Source organism: Elgaria multicarinata, chromosome 3 (assembly GCF_023053635.1).
Source record: "Elgaria multicarinata webbii isolate HBS135686 ecotype San Diego chromosome 3, rElgMul1.1.pri, whole genome shotgun sequence".
Lineage (NCBI taxonomy): Eukaryota > Metazoa > Chordata > Lepidosauria > Squamata > Anguidae > Elgaria > Elgaria multicarinata.
Window position 1 is genome coordinate 149,394,647 of NC_086173.1, and position 21,678 is coordinate 149,416,324.

A 21,678-nucleotide genomic window follows, 5' to 3' on the forward strand; every position below is an offset into this window, starting at 1 on the left:
TGGCTTGTATTGGGTAGGGGTGGCTGGGGGATACTGGGAGTTGTAATCCCAAACATCTGAAGGGCACCAGGTTGGGGAAATCTGGAATACAGCATTAAAAACAAAAACACACCATATAACAAAATAGCTGCTAAGATAGGTATTAACTAACGCATATACGACGTAATTCCCTGGAGCTCTTTTTAAAAGCTGAGGCCCTCCATGGAAACTCTTTAACAGGGAAGGGGAAAGCAGAGGACACGATCCAGATCCCACTGCTTCCCCTCCTGGCAGTGGGGTGGGGTGAACATTTACACAGGGCTGGTGCCAGACTATTTTGCGCCCTAGGCAAGGTGAGCTACTTTCACCCTCCCCCCAAAAATGCCATCTTTGATTTTTAAGAACATATGTTTCCTGGAAAAAATAAGCACAAAACTTGAAACTGCTACATTTATTTTAAAGTGCAAGAAATACGTCATGCCAATTATAGCAAAAGGAACGTCTATGGGCATTATTTAAAAGGAATATCACCTCCAAATCATCCCCCCCAATGCACACGTGCGCGCGCACACACTCAGCATCATCACTCACTCCAGACAAACACATGCATGAACACATGCATTCACTCAAAGACCCCATGCACCCCATTCACCCATACATTCTCCCTCTCTCTCTTCCGGGCGCATTCCGGAAGTCCGAACATGGAGCCAACCCACGCTTCGGCTGGGCGGGCGCGGGGCGCCATCTCGCCCGCCCAGGCCCAGCTGAATCCTCAGGCCGGGCTGGATCACAGCCAACTCACGTGAGTGCTGCGCCCGGCGCCCCTCTTAGCTTGGTGCGCTAGGCGGCCGCCTGAGCGGCCTCTATGGTAGCACCGGCCCTGCATGTACACGATGTAGTATTGCCTCTCCTCAACTTGGTGCCCTCCAGATGAATAAGAGTACAACCCCCATCATCCTCAAGCACTGGGTGGAGACATAGTATAGCACATTTGGAGGGCACCAGGTTGGGGAAGGCTGATCTATACCAGCCTTCCTGGACCTGGTACACTCCAAATTGTGTTGGACACCAACTCCCACTGTCTCCAGGGAGCTGTAGTCCAACACCACAGGGGAAGATGAGTATTGTAGTTCTCCCCCTGCCTGCCATTTCCTCTTCTTAATATTTCAGTTCATGTTCCTTTTGATAAGTCATCACATCCAGCACCCTCAGGGTGTGACGGAAGCAGATATGGCTTCATGTTTGTCTTCTTTGCCTTCCTTTGACGCCTCAGTACTGTGGTGTTTTAAGGAAACGAAATTAACCGAGTAGACGAAACAGTCATATGGGGCACATAAGGCGAGTCCTGCTGGATCAGAGGAAGGCTCCATCTAGTCCAATTTCCATCAGTGATTGACCAGCCAACAAAATCTCCCCTCCAAGAATGGGTGGTGTTCCTCAAAGCTTCATGGCTGCTGTTGGTGCTCTGGCTACAGTCTTTCTATGTTTGCGACTCTGTGGAGCTGAAAGTAAGAACTAAGCTCTTCCTGTTTGAATTTCATTTGTCTTGAGGGTTGGCGAAAATGTTGACGAGAACCTGTAAATACAGATATGTAAAAGGTGGGGCAGTACTCATGGATTGCTTTTTGTTTTCAAAGTTCCATGCGTTTGGGCAGGGCTGGCATCAAGGGTAGGCATGGTGTGGGACACCTGCTGAGGGCACACACCCCAGAAGGGGCCAATTGACAAGAGGCCCCATCACCTGTTATTCCTCAGTGCAACCTGCTTCTTGCTCCAGCCCAGACAATGGTGATGGAAGTGCAGTAGTTTCCACTGCCTACTTCCTCTCTGGCTCCCTACCTATTAAGCAAGCAAGTGGTAGCAATGATGAGAAAGAGGACAAGGAGCAATAGCAGCTGGTGGCAATGACAGGGAGAAGGGGCTCATTGAGGGTTTCATGCCCACAGGCCCTCAAAAACCTGGAGCCGGCCTGGCATTTGGGATTTGATAGAGGTGGGGCTTGGAAGAGGTACCTTTAGCCTGGAGAAGAGACAACGGATACATGTTCTCTATCTGACCATTTCTGTGTCTCTCTTACCCACTCTAATTATGCTACTGGATAGACCAGCCTTCTCCTGCCCTCCAGATCGGTTGGATTTCAACTCCCATCAGCCCCAGCCAGCATGGCCAAGTGGTCAGGGGGTGATGGGAGTAATAATTCAACACATCAAAGAACATAAGAGCCATGCTGGATTAGACCAAGGGTCCATCTAATTCAGCATTCTGTTCACGCAGTGGCCGACCAGCTGTTGACCAGGAACTCACAAGCAGGACATGGGTGCAATAGCACCCTCCCGCCCATGTTCCACAGCAACTGGTATATAAAGGCTTACAGCCACAGATTCTGGAGGTAGCGTAGAGCCATCAGGACTAGTAGCCAATGATAGCCTTCTCCTCCAGGAATTTATCCAACCTCTTTTAATTGGTGGCCATCACTACATCGTGAGGTAGTGAATTCCATAGTTTAACTATGTGCTGTGTGAACAGAAGAACATCAGAAGAGCCCCGCTGGATCAGACCAAGGGTCCATCTAGTCCAGCACTCTGTTCACACAGCGGCCAACCAGCTGTCAACCAGGGAACCACAAGCAGGACATGATCCCACCGATGTTCCCTAGCAACTGGTGTATTCATTAAACAAAAAACCTACGGTTTGCAAAACAACGTTAAGGCTGTACCGTCTTCAACAAAGCACCCAAAAACACGGAAATTGGGAGTTAAGTCTCACAAGTCTAAACCCCACACCCTCTCCAAGGAGGCAAAAAGTGCCAGTGAAATTCTCATTCTCCCAAAGCAGATAAATCATGACAGGATGGAGAATATGATAGGCAGAGGTGACTGTGGGGTTGCCTGGGTCAGAGAAACTGGCATTTCTTCTCGGGGAGAAATGCTGGACCATCAAGGGTGAGCTACTCCACCTTCCCCACACCTGGAGACTTTAAAAGCAACACTGGAGCTTGGGAGGTGCTGCTGTTCTAACGAAGTTTTTTTTTTAAATCTTATCTGGTTTGTTTTGCTGTACACTTGTATTTAGTATATTTTTTGAATATTATTGTGATGTTGTTGTAGTTTTATATTGTTAAATATTGTATATTGTTAAATATTGTTGCAGTTTTAATTTTTGTAAACCGCCCAGAGAGCTTCGGCTATTGGGTGGTATAAAACTGCAATAAATGAAATGAATATGAAATAAATTGGTAAAAGATAGCTCAGAATAGTCTCAAAGCCAAAAACATGTTCCAAACGAGACGAGAACTCTTCTTCTCTCAGAAGGGAGGCAAGAACCAGGCCAAGTCTACTTCTCAGACTTCAGGCCGCAAAACTCTCTGCCTTCAAGGAAAGCCAGGGCCTGCTTATGAACTAAAGTTTCCTCAACATTCTGAATGCTGCATTATGAGCTTCCATAGGCTTTCATTCATTTTTTTTTTAAAAAAATACCCTAAATTGAATTAAAACGAAAGAAAATCCATTCCACCTAGTAGAATAGAAAGGGAGTCCGGAAACGGCAACGGTTAACACATGGTGGCCATCTTGGCCCGGCCAGAGGCAAGCACAAATAGTTGCCAATACTTTTTCAGAAACACTTTTGCGTGACTGAGGGTTTTTTCTTTTCTTTTTTCTGTTAACTAGTCTTTCTCCCTCAATCTTTAACCAATGTTCCTGAAATTTTCAGGTTGTGTAAAATAGGCATTTCTTTCTGGCACATGTAAATTTCACGAAGATTGGTGGAAAAAAATCTCAATGTTAGAATGACGACCCCCGCCCCCAATTACCCCTTTATAATGGTAGAATGCTTTCCCTCCTGTCAAACCTTAACAAAGAACGCACTACCGTGCGTCCTTAAATATAGGCTTGCTGCCTCTGATACTGGAAGGGCTCCAGGTTGGGGAAGGCTGGGATAGGCTGTAGTAGGGAAAAACCTTGGCTCGGTGGTAGAGCACCTGCTTTGTATGCCAACGGTCCCAGGCCGGATCTACACTAGTCTTATAATGTTGCTAGTGTCCGTTTCTAACGTGGTTCTCTGTATCACGGGGCACACTAGCGTTACTTACGTTTAGCTGCAATGGTACTTCAGGGCACATTGCTCAATCCTTTCCGTTCTTCCTCTTCTCTGAGAGTAAGCAGAGCTGCTCAGTTTGCTCTGCCCACTTCCTGCCTCGTTCCTAGCCAGTGATAGTCACAAGCACACACAAACTCACAAGCACACACAAACTTAATAAAAGTCCTCGGGAATAGCCTGAATGCATAGGAGCCAGGCACTTTGCTGAAGCTAAGATGGGCTGGGTCTGGTCAGGGTTTGGATGGGTGACCAAGTTGAAAAGTTTTAGCAGCAGCCCCAGCGCTTGAGATTATTTCAAACACACCATTTAAGCCCCGCTGGTCATGAGTTTTGGACAGGGAGCAGGGACCCTTGTTAATTTTCCTGCACGGAGCTACAGCGCTCCTTTGAGCGCTCCTCAGCCCCTTTGCAAAGAGGGGGGAAATGTTAAAAAAAAATCATAAAAAATCAACCGATGACCCAATTCGATTAAAATTTGGTATTTGAATTATTGTGCCAATTTTGGTGTCTTTATCTATAAAGCTTACGCAGATGTATGCATTTGTTTAAAATCCTGCTCCTGCGCCCACAGCAGTGGCTCGGGCGAATCTTTTGCAAAAGGAGCACAATTAAGGCAGGATGCATGGGAGTACTTCACAATCAAAGCAGGTTCTAAGGTGGAAAACTTCTGAGTCCTTTGCATGCAATTGTCAGTGATTGCACAGTATAACGCTGGTGTGATTTATCTGCTGTAGCAGATAAGATAGCAAACGGGGCGAAGGAAGGAGAACAGGAAGTGGGCGGAGCAAACCCAGCAGCTCTGCTACTCTCAGAGAAGAGGAAGAGGAAAATTACAGGTAGAAGGAGGCACATGAATCTGTAGCCGCGCTGCAACTAAGAAATAGAACCGGTAAGTAGAACTCATTTACAATGTTGGAGACCCAGGGTCACGTGACACTGTGCGTCACAGTAACCCATTCAAAACGTTAGAATAACAGTGTAGATTCCCACCCAGTTTCAATCCCTAGTATCTTCAGACAGGACTAGGGAAGGCGCTGTCAGAAATCCCAAGACAGCTGCTGCCAGTCAGTGTAGAGAATACAGAGCTATATGGACCAAAGGTATGACTTAGTACATGGCAGCATCCCATGTTGATTTGCTGTTGGTTTCTTTTTATCTCGGTGTTTTCAGTTGATTTGTTTTTATGTTTTAATCGGGGTTGTGTTTTTAATCTATGTTTTGTTATGGCTAGCTGGCTTGCGTGCCCTTTTTGGTGGAAAGGAAGGAGATAAATGAAAAAAACCAAATATGCTCCTATTGTTAGTTTCAGCTCCGACACTGGACAATAGCTTATCTGCCTCTGTCTCAGGGCCAGCCCTACCATGAGGCAGAGGGAAGCAGCTGCCTCAAGCAGCAGATTTTCAGCGTACTCTAAGATTGTAAGCCTATGCGGCAGGGCCTTGCTATTTACTGTTTTACTCTGTACAGCACCATGTACATTGATGGTGCTATATAAATAAATAAATAAATAATAATAATAATAACAGCAAGTGGCCAGTTATTTAATTTTCTGTTATGGTATTTTTAGAGTCAAGGATGGGGAGAGGTGCTGGATGAAATTTTCTGACTTGTGCGCCAGAATAACTTGTCTGGGTTTGGGTGGGAGGGATTGGAGGTACCTTTGGGTACACTGTCCTCGTCTGTCTGCCAGTTGTTAATATCCTATGCCTTCTAAGCTTTCGGAGCTTAATTCTGCCTTCTCTCCCTCAAAGTCGTATATGCAGAGAAAGGCTCATCGCACGAGCTTCCGTGTCCATGCCCATCCTGCTCTGGGGAGCCCAGGACAGTGTCCTGGCACTCTGTCCACCGAGGCAAGACAATCGACCTCTTCAGCAAACTGAAGAACAACCGCATAAACCGCCTCTCAGCCGGCTGGGACCACCTCAGTATGCTTCCAAATTACTCCCTTCACTTTAATAATGTGACAGACAACGATACTGGTAGATATTGGTGTGACGTGAACAATTATTATGACCTGGTGGTTGTCACAGGTGAGTGTAGTAGCATTTGAAGGATATTGAAAGTTGGATTGCAACGAAGGCTGGAATCCTGTGCATGTGTAGGCAGAAAAAGAATCCTACAACTCCCAGCATTCCCCAGCCAACTCATGGAAGATCCTAATTAGCCAACCACAAGTCAGCTGAAGCAGCATTGCCAACCCCAGAAGGGATGGTGAAGGTTCCCACAAGAATGCAGTTGAGACCATTTAGTTCAGTTAACAGTGGCTGGCTGAGTTCGGACGACACTCTAATCAACGGTTGTTTCACATTCTGTTCCTATTACCCCCCCCCCCCCAATCCCTGTTGATTACTGTGTTGTCCGAACTCAGTCTGAATCTCACTCTGGCCTTGAAGGCTGAGACCTCAGGAGGTAACAGGCATGCAGGTGTTTGCAACCCTTCATGCCACACTGCAACCTGGTCAAAAGGAGTTAGGTATACAGTTAGAGCACAAAAAGAAGGTGGAATTCTTGACATATACTTTTAATGTCAAGATAATGTTGTAATGTGATGTAATGAAGAGGGAATTTCACCAGGTGCTGCATGCATGCAAATGTATTTGTTTGTTTATTTATTTATTACATTTTTATACCGCCCAATAGCCGAAGCTCTCTGGGCGGTTCACAAAAATTAAAACCATAATAAAACAACCTGCAAATGACACCAGCTGAATTTCTTCTTACAATACAACTGTTAAAGATACAGGAGCCCTGTTCTCATTTTCATCCTACTTTAATTGTGCTTCTTAGCCAAAAGACCCGACCTATTTTGCTACTAGTTTTGGAGCGAATCATTTGTTGTTTTCCGAGCGACCACTGGGGGTACAGGAGCAGGATTTGATACTTTTAAGCTTCAAATTAAACAAATGCTTACATCTGTGTAAGTTTTAAAGATAAAGACATCAAAATTGGCACAGTAATAGATATTAAGGATAGCTTTAAGCATACCAAATTTGAATCGGATTGGGTCATCTGTTGATTTTTTTTTAATGATTTTTTACATTTCCCCCCTTAAACCCATTTCCTGGCTTGCAAAGGATCTTAGGAGCGCTGCCGCCCGGGGTGTGATTTAGCTAGCAACAACAATGGTGACAACTTAGCGCTGTAGGGGATAATTCGAGGGAAACAGGTTCGCGGGATAAAGGTAAAAGTTTTCCACAGCATTTAAAAACACAATTATTTCTTCTTTTTCTTCTTTCCCCAACTATATTAGGCCTCAGTTCATTTGCAAATGAATTGTCTAGGCCGGTTTTACAGTAATGCAGCCTCCTGCCTATGAACCAGGCAGTCCTAGAGTCCTGGCAGCAGTAGCCCCCGAAAAAGAGAGGCCTGAACACTCCCCCAACCCAATCCTATTCCCAATTGCTTCTTGAATTCAACATGGCACCTTAGTGACCTTTCTCTCTCTTTCAGGCATCAAGCGAATGCTGGAGAGTCGTCGAGCGGGTACTGTGTGTTACGTCCTAAGCTGTTCTGTCTCTGTCAAGGAGTTGAACCAGAACGTGGCAAGCTGGTGGGAGGGCAAAGACCAGCTCCAGAAGGAAAACGAGCGGGCAGGATACACCACCTTCATTGGGCACAGGGCGTCCCAACTCCACATTTGTCTGCAAAAGGAGGCCTCAGAGAGAGAGGCCAGGGAAAGGACCATGAAGTGTCGCTTTGGTCAGATGGAGATCACCTTCAATTTGACTGGGAAAGAGCAGGAATTCTGTATTGGTGGCAGTTTACTGCCCTTTCCTCATGGTAAGATATTTTCCACGTATTTGGCCTATTTTTTTTTTTAAGGTAAACCTTCCCCAATATTATTTATTTGTTTAAAACATTTCTTGGCCGCCTTTCAGGACAAAAGCCCCGCAAGGTGGCTTATAACAGTAAAGTACATAAAAACCATTAAAGTATTAAAAGCAATAAAAACATAAACACAATAAAATAGCAATTAAAAACAGTAAAAGTCAACGACAAAGCCAGCAACAATAATGGCAATAGCAGCGGCAGCAGATATCATTAGAAGGCTGTGGTAAAATAATATGTTTTCAAGGCCTTCTTAAAAGCCTGCGAGGGCATGGCGCCCTCGAGAGGTTTTGGAATAGTTTTCCCACCATCCTTGGCCAGTGCTTGCTAAGGATGATGGGGATTGTAGTCCAAAACATCTGGAGGGCACCATGCCAGGGAAGGCTATTTTAGGGAATGTACTGTGTGGGTATTGGGAGAGGAGGCAGTGGAAATGCTAATTTCTTTAGATGTGTAGTGTAGGTTTGCAACTCCTCTACTCCATTAAAAAATTACAATCTCTCAGCTAGTTGCCAGATGCTTTGGGGTAAAAGCTGGATATCTGGATGGGTTGTCTGAATGCTTTTGAGCTAAATCAGTCACAAGCATTTAAGTGTACATGCTAGAGTGGTGCACTCCGTGCAGGCATCAAACTCAACTTCCAGCATACTGTGTTTTTTCATAGTCTCTCCAATATCTCTTGAATACAGTGGGATGATCACTTCTAGTTCCAATGCTCAGGCTGTGAGTGCTGTTGCTTAGGAAGTCAAATCAGCAGCATTCCTATACAAGATTAATTAGATATTAGCGGGCTTGGGAGAACTGTTAGGTTTGCAGAAGGGGGAATACTACAACCTTCCATGCCTCAGGCTCTGCCCTGGCATCCGAACTAGTCTGGTGATTTGTGGTGAAGCTGGACCTAAGATATCATGATTTTGTTCTCTGCTTGTGGCTTTCCCTTGATCTCTAGGGACGGTGGAAGATTGCCCATCCTCCCAGTGTCCAGAAAGCGGAAGAAATAGTGGGCCCTGGGTACCAATGGCGGTTTGCATCATACTGCAGTTTCTAATCATTTTCGCTCTGGTTGCAGCACTGTTGAGAAAGAGGCATCGGTAAGCCATGATGATATGAACTGGGGCTGGGAAAGGGTTAGCAATTACCAGACGTATGAGCGTAAGGACATAGAAGGCCATTTGAATGAGACCAATGGCCTAATCCGTGCCTGAAACCCTGGAGAGGCCCTTCCTGTCAGTGGCCCCATTCAGAAGACACTTCAAACCACGGCTTTAACCATGGTGGTTAAGCTAGAAAGCCTTATTCACCATAGTTAAAGCCATGGTTTAAGGTGTTTTCTGAACACGGCCTGGCTTTCTGGCTTAACCACCATGGTTAAAGCCGTGTGTCTTCTGAATGGGGCCAGTGTTGATAATACTGGGCTAGATGGACCAGTGGTCTGACTCAGTATAAGGCCGCTTCTTGTGTTTCTATATGAAAGCGCCTTCATTGCCTTCATACATCGTTTTCTGACCTGCATTGTATAGGCTGGCTTGAAAATTCTCAGTTTGATCAGCTTGAACCAGGAAAAACCAGTGGCGGAACATACCTATTGACTTGCCTCTGGGACATTATCAACAGAGCTTCACTAAATGTTGTGTGAAGCTGAAGAACAGATGTAGAGGGAATCTACACGTCGTACTGAAGGCGCTTGCATGCGCCCCCAGTACGCACCCAAAATGATGGTTTATTCCTGCCTACCTGCAGCCCAGAAGAGACGGAGGAGGAGGAGGCTGGGGATTCCGGACGCGTCCTTGCCGCCGCCGCCTCCCCGCCAGCCTCCTGCTGCCGGGGTAAGAGCAACCCAAGTCGGAGAGCTCGGCTTCCACTTCCGCCGAGCTCTCCGACCCGGGTCGCTCTTACCCTGGCAGCAGGAGGCCGGCGGGGAGGCGGCAGCGGCAAGGACGCGTCCGGAATCCCCAGCCTCCTCCTCCTCCGTCTCTTCTGGGCTGCAGGTAGGCAGGAATACACCATCGTTTGGGGGGCATACTGGGGGCGCATGGAAGCATCTTCAGTACGACGTGTAGATTCCCTCGTAGAAACAAATAAGTCTACGTGAGTTGATAAAAAAAGGAAGAACAAAGGGGACAGGCGGCCTGAAGCATAAAGGGAGGAGCAAGACTAAAAGCTGATCCAGGCAAATTGCACAGAATGTAGGAAAATGGATCGCCAGCAAAACTGCTTCTATTCTAATGCTTTTGTATAAATCTATAGTGCGACCAAACCTGGAATACTGTCTACAGTTCTGATTGCTGTATCTCCAAAATGGATATTACAGAGCTCGAAAAGTTACAGCAAAGGGCAAAATGATAAAAGGGCTAGAGCAACATCCTTCTGAGGAAAGGCTACAATGTTTGGGGCTTTTTAACCTAGAAAAAAGTAAGCGGGACGTGATAGAGGTGTACAAAATTATGCATGGTGTGGAGAAAGTGGATAGGGGAGACATTTTTCTCCATTTCGCATAATACTAGGACCCCATGGGGTCATCCTATGAAGCTGATTGATGGGAAATTCAGGACAGATAAAAGCAAGTCCTTCTTCACACAGAGCACTGTTAAACTATGTTATTCGCTACCACAAAATGTAGTGATGGAGACCAACTTAGGCTGCTTTAAGGGAAATTCGACAAATTCATGGAGGGTAAGGCTGTCAGTGTGTACTAGTCATCATGATGCTAAATATTGCCTCCGGCAATAGAGGCAGTATGTCTCTGAATAATAGTTGCTGGGGAATACGAGCAGGAGGGGACTGTGGCATTCATGTCCTGCTTATGGGCGTTCTGTGGGCATTTGTTTGGCCACTCCGGGGAACAGGATGTGGGCATGGAAAGGCCTCTGGTCTGATCCAGCAGGGCTCTTCTAAAGTACATGTGGAAGCTAATGTACATGTGTTCTAATGTACATGTGGAGTCCAACCCCCTGCACTGAGCAGGGGGTTGGACTTGATGGCCTTGTAGGGCCCTTCCAACTTTGCTATTCTATGATTCTATGATTCTAAGCCATGTTGTGAAGTGGAACTGATACTCTAGGGGGCTGCCTATACACCCTGCATATCCCGTGATGGCTGCACAGAGAGCACACCAGGGGGAAAGGTCTGGGTGGACAGAAGAAGATTGGGCAGGCCAGGAAGCAACTCTTTCCATTTCCCCCCTCTCTCCCAGTCTCTAGACTCGCAATTTCTCTCACCACTACCACCTCTTGACTAGCCTGGCCCCCATGGCAGCCATTATGTGACTAGCCACATCCTCCATGGGAGCCATTTTGTGATGGTGCCCACAGCAGTTTCTCAAATTCCCAAATGGGTTCAAAAAGTCTGGGGAGCGCTGCGTTATACCTTCCATGGGATTCAGTTTCCGATGTGGAACTAATTATCCAATTAACCAGCACAACCAGCAGATGGCAGCAGGAACCACTTCCCGACAACCACACCTTACACATTTTCCCTCTTGGCAAGTGGAGGGCACCAGTTATAAGATTTGCATTTCTCTTGTGCTTTGGACTGATTTTTATCAACTCTCCTTGCAGCCAGAAACATGAACACTGTGTTAAACAGCTCAGCAAAGGTAAGGTGTGCAGATGTTCATTGGCTTATTTACCTGCATTCACCTGCTTAGGGTTCTCTGGGTGAGGATTGTCTCTGCCTCCGATGTTAGTGGGGTGGTGAATCTATTCCGGGTTTCAGCCAGAACTCTAAAGGAGTACCTTGGGGAGCTCCTTTAGAGTTCTGAGTGGTTCTGACTGAAACCTGGACTGGATTCACCACTCCACTGACATCAGAGCCATCAGTCCCTACTGATTCTCAGGCAAGTGTGGCCTGGGCAGTGTTGCCATTAGGGTAGGAGTTGTGGGAAGGCGTCCAGGGCCCACTCAGCAGAATGAGCAGGTGGGCCCCCATAGGCAGCAGGGCTAGCTTACCGCATTGTAAAGTGACACACATTGCCATCTAAAGAGAGGGTGCGGTGTTCAGGGCCTCGAATGATCTAACGGAGTTCAGGGCCTCAAATGATGTAATGGTACCATTGTATTCGGGTCTCTGAGGGGAAAGTAGCATCTGGGTGCAGCTGGGAGCAAGGCAGTCTAGATTCTCTAGGAGAGAAGTCCGGCAAGTTAGAGCAGGTAAGGTTAAATCTGGGGGCCTCCTCTGTGTTTTCAGCAGTAGGATGGGATCGGAAGAGCTGAAGGCGAGGGGGATGCCTGAGTTCCTGGATTCTTTTGGTCAGAGGATTTGGTGAAGAAACGCTGGCGATACACACAAATAAGTGATGAGATGGTAAAAGTGCTCCTGGCCTGTAACATATCAGACGTCAGGTGGGGCCTTACACGGTGAAATGCTTTCCCAAGGGGAAAAAATCCACAACACATATAAAATTAGCCTTTTTGAGAAAGCTATGCTAAAATCCTTCTCTATGATAAGGACTTCTTCTACAATGAGGGAGCTTTCAATTTAATTTAATTATGTTATAGGGGAGCATTCATAGGAAAAGAGGCAGCTGCCTTATATGGTGTCGGACCATTTGCCCATCTAGCCCAGTATTGTCAACACTGACTTGCAGCAGTGGCTCTCCAGGGTTTCAGGCAGGATTGCTTTCCTAGCCCTACCTGGAGATGCTGGGGATCGAACCCAGGACCTTCTGCATGCTCTGCCACAGAGTCACAGCCCATCTCAGTCACAGGATCCCCATTTTTTAAATTTAAATTTAGTTTTTGCTATTTTATTTCAGCTGGTTTTTTTAGGCTGTCTTGAAGGATAGAACTCGTTTGATGCAGATTTGGATGAGCTCAGTGCAAAATATTTGACACTGTAGCCCGTAGTGTACCGAGAGGAAAAACAGTCTTACTCATACTGCTGTGTTTGCCTATTACAGATGTTTCCAAGTCAGAATACACACCACAACTATATGAGAATGTTAAGACCTGATCAGAGATGCTTCTGGGACCCTGGAAACTCCCTGTTTCTCACTGAGTCAGTCAATCCTAGGCAGGAGCCAGCGGCGTGATGTTTTTCCAGTGTTAACGTTTTCCAGGCCTCTTGTATTGTGTGTTTTTCCAGTGAGGAGTTCCCATCGTGCCAACCTTTGCATAAATCTCTACAGACTGCCCTAAGATGGATGAACACTGCACAGAAAGTAATCCTTCCACCGGGAATTCAAGTGTCTGCCTTATTTTCCAACTGTAAACAACAACAATAATGTTTTACGTCCTACCATGCCTACTATTTGGGACAGCTGTCCTTTCACCACGCACCTTTCACAGTTAGGGTTGCCAACTGACCTCCCCTCAAAAGCCTGCCTTGTGTCTTTAATTGCAACTTGATTGGCAGAAACCAGCAACTGATGCTGTTCAAGGCATGGAGATGAGCAAGGTCACCTGCTAATATAACCACCAATGTTGCAGTTAAAAGCACAGGAGCCGGCAAAAAATGGACATCCCTAAGGACAATTGTGTAGAAGTGGACATTTTATAGTGGCAGTCTGTCCTGGCAAAGTGTCGCAGGGGGTGTTGGTGTTGAAAATCTGCTCTGACAACATTCCCGTATCTGTACAACGACCGCAGGCACAGGAAGCAATTTTAAGCTGGTTTAGGGAGCGACCTTAGACTAGGCTTTGCAGATATTCCCTCTCTCCTGGGAGTGGTCATTCTGAGAGGGAAGGCAAAAGGATCCCAAGCATTGATTTTTTTTAAACACCTCACCAAGCAATAATTTCTAGGATCATTGGGACGAAGCAATGATAGTTGAACTGATAGCAAACAAATATATGTTTGTAGTGTAGATAAATACCTAGTACCGAAAGTTTGGCAGATTTGATCTGCTGCATTTCCCTCATCCAGAAAACCAGCAGTGTAGTCTGACATGATCTACCTTGATTGAGCTTTATAATGTCTTCCATCCAATCGGTTTATTTCTATTTTACTATTTCTTCTACGGTTTGTGTATGGTGAGTGTGGGCAGACTTCAGGCATGCAGGACCTACTTTGCTTTTTACTAGCATCCCACCATTGGGAGCCTGATGCAAAATAAATACACTTCAAATTAAAGAGTTCTGAGCTTAGGAATTTGTTTTGAGTATCAGAATTGAATGGAGCTCACAGTCCATCTACACAAAAACCCACTCCCGATTTTCACCCTAAACTTCCTTCATTTCAGCAGTATAATTTGGGATGGGAGTGGTAAGGGGGGGGAATAGTTTTCTCATTATGGTTAAACAAATGAAAGCAAGACATTTTTGCCCATCTACTGCAAATCAGCCAGAGCTCTACCAGTAACGCCTCTGGTGTATTAACTTCTTCCCTCATTTACCCTTGTTTCCATTTCTCTCCTCTTCTTCTGTTATCTCCCTTGTGTTGATTTTCTAGATGGTAAGTTCTTGGGGGGGGGGGCAGAGACTCATCCTATCATAATTAAGTCCCATTTACACAGATGGTACTATAATAATATAACTAAGTTTACACTTTGATAGTTACCAAACTCGTTTTCTGATTCCACCCCTTGCTTCTCCCCGGCCCCAACCACTGACACCCTCCTCGAAGGTAGAAATCCTAAATGGCTTATAAGCAGGCTATCTGGAAGACCAGCTTCTTCCACATGGACCTACCCAAACCTTAATATCTTCCTCAGAGACCCTACCTCGAGGGCCCCAGGCTGAGCGAAGCGATGCAGGTGACTACTAGGAAGAGGATGGTTTTGGTACTGGCATCCCAGTTATGAAACAGCTTATTTATTTATTTACTTATTTCATTTCATTTCATTTCATTTCATTTCTATACCGCCCAATAGCCGGAGCTCTCTGGGCGGTTCACAAAACCGCCCAGAGAGCGGTTTTGAGAAACCTCTTTAGCTTTCCTAAAGAGGTTAGCCATGTTCCTGTGGTCTCCTGGTGTGTGTATGTATGTATGTGTGTGTGAATGGAGACTGGGAAATCACATTGGGGGCAACATAGTGCAGTGGGTCCGCCCACTTGGAGTGTGCCCCCTGACAGATTTGTTTGGAGCCTGTTCTGCTCCTGTGCTGAAAAAGCTTATAAACAAAGAAAGCAACACCCCCGTCATAAGCGTCAGCTCAGGAACTAGCTCTGTACCCTGCTAAGTGACCAGACAACCCAAAAGCCGCTACTCTAAAGCAGATACTGACCCATTTGGTTCAGCACCTTGGATAGCTCCTTTAGAGTTCTGGCTGGTTCTGACTGAAACTTGGAATAGATTTGCAGCCCCACCAAAATCGGAGCCACCAGCCTGGCATACGCTCCTTTGCCTCCTTCCTACCATTCCAGAGCATGGAAAATCCTTTAGTGCAGCCCCAGTCCGCCCATACAGCAGGATTGGCTGATGGAGGAAGGTTGCAATTTGAGAGTGTAACGTGAGAGTAATGAGAGAGACGCTCAGGCTTCAAAGCTCGCATCAAGGCAGACTTTATTTGGCCCTGCGGCGTTTTGCACTCGGTTCAGAAATAACGGAACAGCAACTGGAGGCGTGCCAGTCTCAGGAGATGCCAGCAAAGGGAAGCATCAGGTACTGCAAAGCTTCCGTGTATTTGCGGGAGATCGTTACCTTGTCATGGTGCTGTTGCTTGAGCACCTCAAGGATGCCATGAGCTAAACCATGAAGGGACACCCAAGATGGGAAGGTCATGGTAGAGAGGTCAGACTAAATACGATCCCTGGGGAAGGTAATGGCAACCCACCCCAGTATTCTTGCTGTGAAAACTAAATGGATCAGTACAACCAGAGATATGTCGGTATACCATCGGAAGATGGGACCCCCAGGTCGGAAGATGGTCAAAATGCTAATATTCTGGAGGTGACAGACTTGACCTTGGGGGAGCTAGGGGTGGCGACAGCCGACAGAAAGCTCTGGCGTGGGCTGGTCCATGAAGTCCCGAAGAGTCGGAAGCGACTGAACGAATAAACAACAACAAACAGCATGCACCCAGCTATTTGGTAAACTTAAGGCCGCAAAGAACAGCATTCCTCCAGGTGTTTGGGATGCAAGCCGCAACTTGAAATGCGGAAACACAGAAACAGAGATCAGAGGATTTGCCCATTCTGTGGGGAACAGCTTCCTCCATATTTTAAGCGGGTTGCAAAATACAGTAACGTTCGAGTGAGAAAGAGGACAAAGGAATGAAACCTGATTGTGGAGGAATCATTTATACATACAGATACAGATATAAATGAACCGAGCTAGAATATACACGTAACATCTCTTGAGTTCAATGGGGCTTCCACCAAGATAAGAGGCTACAGGGTTATATCCTAATGATGCTTTTTAGAGCCACAATGAATTGAAGGAAGAAAGGGGGTGAGATAAGTACCATACCTGGATTATAACATTTTCTGTTTTTCATGTGTGGGGTCTCCAGCTTCCCCTATTTTGGGGCTGGGGCACGTGTGGCTTTGGGTTTCAGTCTCTCCTTTACCTCTCCCAAGTAGATTTTGAACCTCCAGTATCCAGGTTCTCTACTCTTAAAAGAAAATATTTTCTGGATAATAATTTGGACTTTTCTTCTAATGGCGGAGATAGAAAGATACATTTTAAGATACTTTCATGATGGCTAAACACATGTTTTAGAAGGTTAAAAGTAAATCTACATCTTCTACATAATCCCATACATGTTTAGACACAACAACAACAGCCCAGCATTTCCCAGCCAGCATCTTTTGTTGTTTTTCTCTTCTGTCTAAACATGCATCGAAATGTGCCCTAAATGAATTAATGTTCTTGGATCCAAATTTTGAATTAAAAGAAAAGAAAAACCCAGAGAAGAGAGTTTTGTTTTACTGCGAGCAAGCATCTCAAACCAATTTTCCAACCTCTGTATTTTGTGAACAGATGTCTCCAGGTCTTTGATTGTGTGCCTAATTCGAAATGTATGTTGGCAACGTTGCCTCAGAGAAACAAAAGGCAGGAGAACAACAAGGGGGAAAAAGCACTGCTGAATCAAGTCAAGGGTTTACCTAATCTAGCATCCTGTTCACTTTCCAGATGTATCCTGTGCATCTATGCACCTGGAAGGCACAGCGAAATGTTTGTGGAATGGCTATGTGGGCACCTTTAAATATATATATATATATATATAAATCAAACGTGTATCTGTTTGTATGTGTTAGCCTCATGGGCAGACAAAAATGTGGAGCTGTTGGCATATTTTCATCAATGCGCTAGCCGTGTGAATGACATGCTACACATGACTTTTGACAGTTCTCTGGTTTTGGGCGACATTAATTCTCTATATCAAGGGTGGGCAACTTGCGGCTCTCTAGATGTAGTAGCCTCCAGCTCCCATAATTCCTCACTATTCTGCCAAGGCTGATGGGTATTGTAGGCCAAAGAGGGATCCCAAGTGGCCCATTCCTGCTATATGTGGACATTGTCATACAGCCAATGGCGGGTGGGGGGGGAATCACTTTGTTCTGGGATGCCTATGCTCTGTAATCTTCCTCCTTTGGGGCCATCTCCCTCATTGACACACTGTTGTCCTCAGGAGAAGGCAGGGAGGGTCAAAACGTGACAAATCCCAAAATATGCTGAGGAAAGAAGTGGTTACCATATGTGGGGTGACTCATATGAAAAGGAAACCGCAGCCACAGTCTGGATGCGCACACAATATGCTGTTGCTGCCGTAAGTGCAAGAACTCGGAAAGAGTCTCTTAATGAAAGGAAGGCAGAACAAGTAAGGTAGGGGTGGAAGAAATCAGAAAGAAGGGTAAATGGTCAAATAGACTAAGAACTTGCAATGAAGAGAAATAAGTGAAAAAGGAACAGTAAATAAAAAAAGAAATAAAGCATGAAAGAAAAGACGAAGCAGATGAAAAGGGAGAACGATAAAGCCAGGTTCAGCTCCAGGTTTTTTTTAGGAGCCCCATGTGGAGTATGATCTGGAGGGCCCCTGCTGTGTGACCTGGCCAGGCCTCATGCCAAGTGTCCCAGAATCCCATGCAGGAACTCTGGGGTATTTTCTCACCCAGTAGCTGCTAAAAGGGTTTGTGGATTGGCAAGTGCCCTGGATGTGCTGGTTGCTGACCTCAGCTCCAGAAGGAGTTTGGACCAAACATGGATGAAGGTAACCCTTTTACCAGCTGGTGACTTTTATCACAGTAAAAACGAAGAAGAAACTTGTGGCACCTTAAAGGCCAACACATTTATTCTGTCACAAAGCTTATGCCAGAATAAATGTCTTTTGTCTTGAAGGCACCCCAAAACTCTGTAGTTTTTGCTTCCTCAGACTAGCATGGCTGCCCCTCTGAATTTTTTTTTAATTATTATTATCACAAACCACTTGGAAAGCTAGTTGTCAGAGCTTATCCAGATGGCAAAAAGTAACCAACTCAGGCTGAACTCTCTCACACTCTGAGGTAGCTTCGTTATCCATATTATCATCATCTCAAATGGTATGGAGAACTTTACCACATGTCTGGTGGAGCTGTATAGTGAAACGTGTGGTAAAATGGCTGCCTGTCTCCTCCCACCCCAAAAGCTGAAGGTTAAAAAAAAAGTCCACAGGAAAAGAAAGGGAAGGAAGATGTTCTTCTCCAAATGCATTTGTTTCCCTATCCCATCCCATCCCAGTAACCTTTTCCATCCATACTTGATTCATATGATTTAAGATAGCAGAGATATGGAAAGAAATACAAGTATATTAACAAGTACTTTTTAAAGTAAAAAAAGGCACGGTGGCAGTGGGGAGGGGGAGCGGAAGACCTATATGATACAGTGTTTGCTAGGTTTAATGCTTTTTTTTTTTTTGCCATCGCGTAGAAATTCACTTCCTGAGGAGAGGAATTAGAGAAGGCGGGAGAGCCAAGCACCCAGCATAGCCAGGGCCACCGGCAGGGAGAGATGAGCAGAAGGCAGCGTGGCACCCGAGTTGCAGAATTCGCCTTTGCAGCATTCATACGTGGTGGTGTAGGTGATGCCTAAATAGGAGGCCGTGTCATTCTTGCTGCACTTGTCCTCGTCAACACAGTTCTTCTTCTTGATAAACTTGTGGCCAGCTACAGAAAAGAAGACAAAGACCATGAGAAAGGTGAATTTATTGAAAGCCATCAGGAAATTGGGAAGGGGAGGGGAAGAGAAAAAGAAATTACAGAGTTAGAGCCCAATCCTATCAATTGCACCCTTGCCACTTGGAAGCCCCTGAACTCTGAGGCTTTTGAATTTTCCATGCCCTGATGGGCTGAAGCTTACAGCGTGGGAGGAACTGTGGAGTTGAAGATGTGCTCCACATATGGGCAGGTTCATGTTGGACTAAGAGATCCCTCAGGAAGTGGCCATTGTTCAGTGGAAGAGATACAAAATGGCTGAACAGCTTCAGTCCTCACTATCTCAGGCAGAATGGGGAAAGACCTGTGTCTGAAACCTGGAGAGCTGCAGTCAGACCATATAAACAGTACTGAACTGAATGAACTACAGGTTTGACTCAGTATAAAATAGCTCCATATGCTCAGCTACTTGGGTCAAAAACCATGTATGGTGATGGTGAGTGCCCCATGTGAATTGGAGGCTGGCTAGGATTGGGCCTTGGGAGGCACAGCCAGCAACTGGGCACTTGAGGAGGCTCTGGTAGAAGGTAGCAATGATTAGCAAGGCAAGAGTCACATTTGGTCAACAGTTATGCTGGGTAAATATGAGCACAGCAAGGCAGAGAATACTAGCACCTTGGACAGCGCTCTGCAGGTGTTGCTAGCCTGAGGTTGTTCTTCACAGAAGGAGCTGTTGTTCCAGCAAGGGACTGGTAGCAACTGAGGCCTTAAGTAGGCTGGCCAATTCAAGTCTTTCAGAAGCTCCACCTTCTTAATGACTGTAACTTATCTCTCAAAAGCCCAAAGTGGTTGGAACCAGCCAGCCTATTCAAAGGAAGGAATTAAGGTTTTGTCTGCATTTTGGAAGACAAAAAAGCAAGGTAAGACTAGATAAAAGTATTCAGGGTGCCCAGCAGGGTGCCATCTGACCGGATGCTTTACAGGGCACTGTGGAGCTATATCAGAAGTAGGGGTTTGTCACAGAAGCCATAAATACTTGGATCTTAAGTTGCTTTTTCATTGGGAGCAATTTCTGTCAACTATTTCTACATGTACAGCTCTCTGTCCTACTAAAGCTTTCCTACATATCATCTAACTGGAAACCAGATACCCACCCCCCACCGACAATCTTCTCTGCAATAAAATCAGCATATGGGCCGATTTTCAAGTAGGCCTCTACTCAAGTAGGTAATGTGGTTAGATAAGTTAGACTGGCTTTTTTGTTTTTATTTAGAATCCTGTGTATGTGTGTCATTGTTGCCTTTCCTGGTTTCACCCCCATTTCCCCCTAAGTATTTTTATTTGCTGGATAAATGGAGGCTATCACAGTATTGGACAGACCAGTTATCAGTCTCTGCAAAGGGGCTGGCTTTTATTGCAAGTAATTTTCCTAATATGATGCATTTTTAACATTATTTTCACTCATATACACATTTTTGTCTATTCACCCCTAATATATGTATATTTGTACACATTTTTGATTGGACAACTCCATCACAAAATTTGGAGAAGTACAGATTTTGACGGATATCTGAGTTTTGGTTCATGTATTGCATCGAAAGGGCAAAATTAGGTGAATTCAATGTAAATGAAATGAATTTCTCCACTCTCCCTAGTTGCAGTAATCCATTCTGAATAGCACCAAAATATGGTTACCAGTGCTTAAGTTATTACTGTAAATAGCAACTTGTAGCTTGTAATGATTGGGTGGAGTGTGTGTTTGCTGAGGTGAATTTTCTCTAAGATATCCTTAGCTTACATTCATGGTTGCCAGTTCCCCGGATTCCCAGTTCCCAGGGGGAAGGAAATGACTATTCAACCATTTAAAGGGCCAAACTACTGCTTTTGAGGTATTTTATCTTTTTATGTTTTTTTGGGGGGGGCGGTATCTGTATTGTTTTCAGTTTTATTGTAAGATGCCTTGAGGTATAAAGTGTCACAAACAAACAAAATTGTCATCACAGTACAAAACAAACAGCAGCTTATAGGAATAAAGAGAGTCTCAAAAGAGTAGGATCAAATTTTGCCTCAGAAGATGCTGGAGTTTTAACACAGAATACATTTTCACCATAGCCCACCCAAGTTACTAGCTGGCTCATACGGATGGATCTTTCTCCCCAAAATCTGTGGCGTTTTAACTGATCTTCAGCCTCCAGAAACAAAATGGATGAACAGTTTCACACGGTGGAGGAGTTTTGCCACGCTTACAATGTAGACTTTGCATTCCACTGTAATTTCTTCCACATGTATGACTCCACAGGGACTGTTTTAAATGCCTTCTCATGGAGGAAATATTGTATGCCAGGAGAGGCTCACGAGGAAAATAGAAGGACAGAGAAGAAAGGCAAGGAGCAGGAACTTTTCTTTCCCTCAGAGAGGTGGAGGGAATGAAGGGATGCACCAAACAAAGCTTCCATCTTACCTGTTTTCCCCCGGATGATAGCACAGACCTGCCCATCTTCACAGATGACGGTTGTAGTGTGGCAGGGGAGGTCAAAAAATGTGAAGGAGCATTTCAAGCATTGCAGAGCCGATCCTAGAGCACAGAAAAAGAATTTTTTTAAAATGGTGACAGATGTAATCGATTACAGCTTCAGTGGATCAGCGGGGAGGACATAGAGGAAGTCTGAATAGAACAGCGGGGTCTGTCTTGAAAGGATGGAGAGAGGTATAATCTTATCTTTACAGCTTGATGTCTCTGGATCCTTAGGAACAGAGGGCTGCCT

At 45.4% G+C, this 21,678-nt stretch overlaps 2 protein-coding genes across 2 annotated transcripts in view; one reads left to right on the forward strand and one right to left on the reverse strand.

Annotated features, from left to right (window-relative positions):
• Positions 1-1,284: 1,284 nt before the first annotated feature.
• LY6G6F (lymphocyte antigen 6 family member G6F) lies at positions 1,285-13,973 on the forward strand. Its single transcript, XM_063123511.1, has 6 exons — positions 1,285-1,487; positions 5,829-6,107; positions 7,528-7,857; positions 8,855-8,996; positions 11,463-11,500; positions 12,803-13,973. Exons 1-6 carry the CDS (start codon positions 1,403-1,405, stop codon positions 12,853-12,855), a joined length of 927 nt encoding a protein of 308 aa, XP_062979581.1. The 5' UTR covers positions 1,285-1,402; the 3' UTR covers positions 12,856-13,973.
• A 4,437-nt stretch (positions 13,974-18,410) lies between these two features.
• Positions 18,411-21,678, reverse strand: part of LOC134396029 (sperm acrosome membrane-associated protein 4-like) — a 28,210-nt gene continuing 24,942 nt past the window's right edge. Inside the window, exons 2-3 of the mRNA XM_063122355.1 lie at positions 21,375-21,488; positions 18,411-18,925 (exon numbers count right to left, since the gene is read on the reverse strand). Coding sequence (XP_062978425.1) covers positions 18,714-18,925; positions 21,375-21,488 — 326 coding nt within the window. The 3' untranslated portion in view covers positions 18,411-18,713. The remainder of the gene's footprint in view (positions 18,926-21,374; positions 21,489-21,678) is intronic.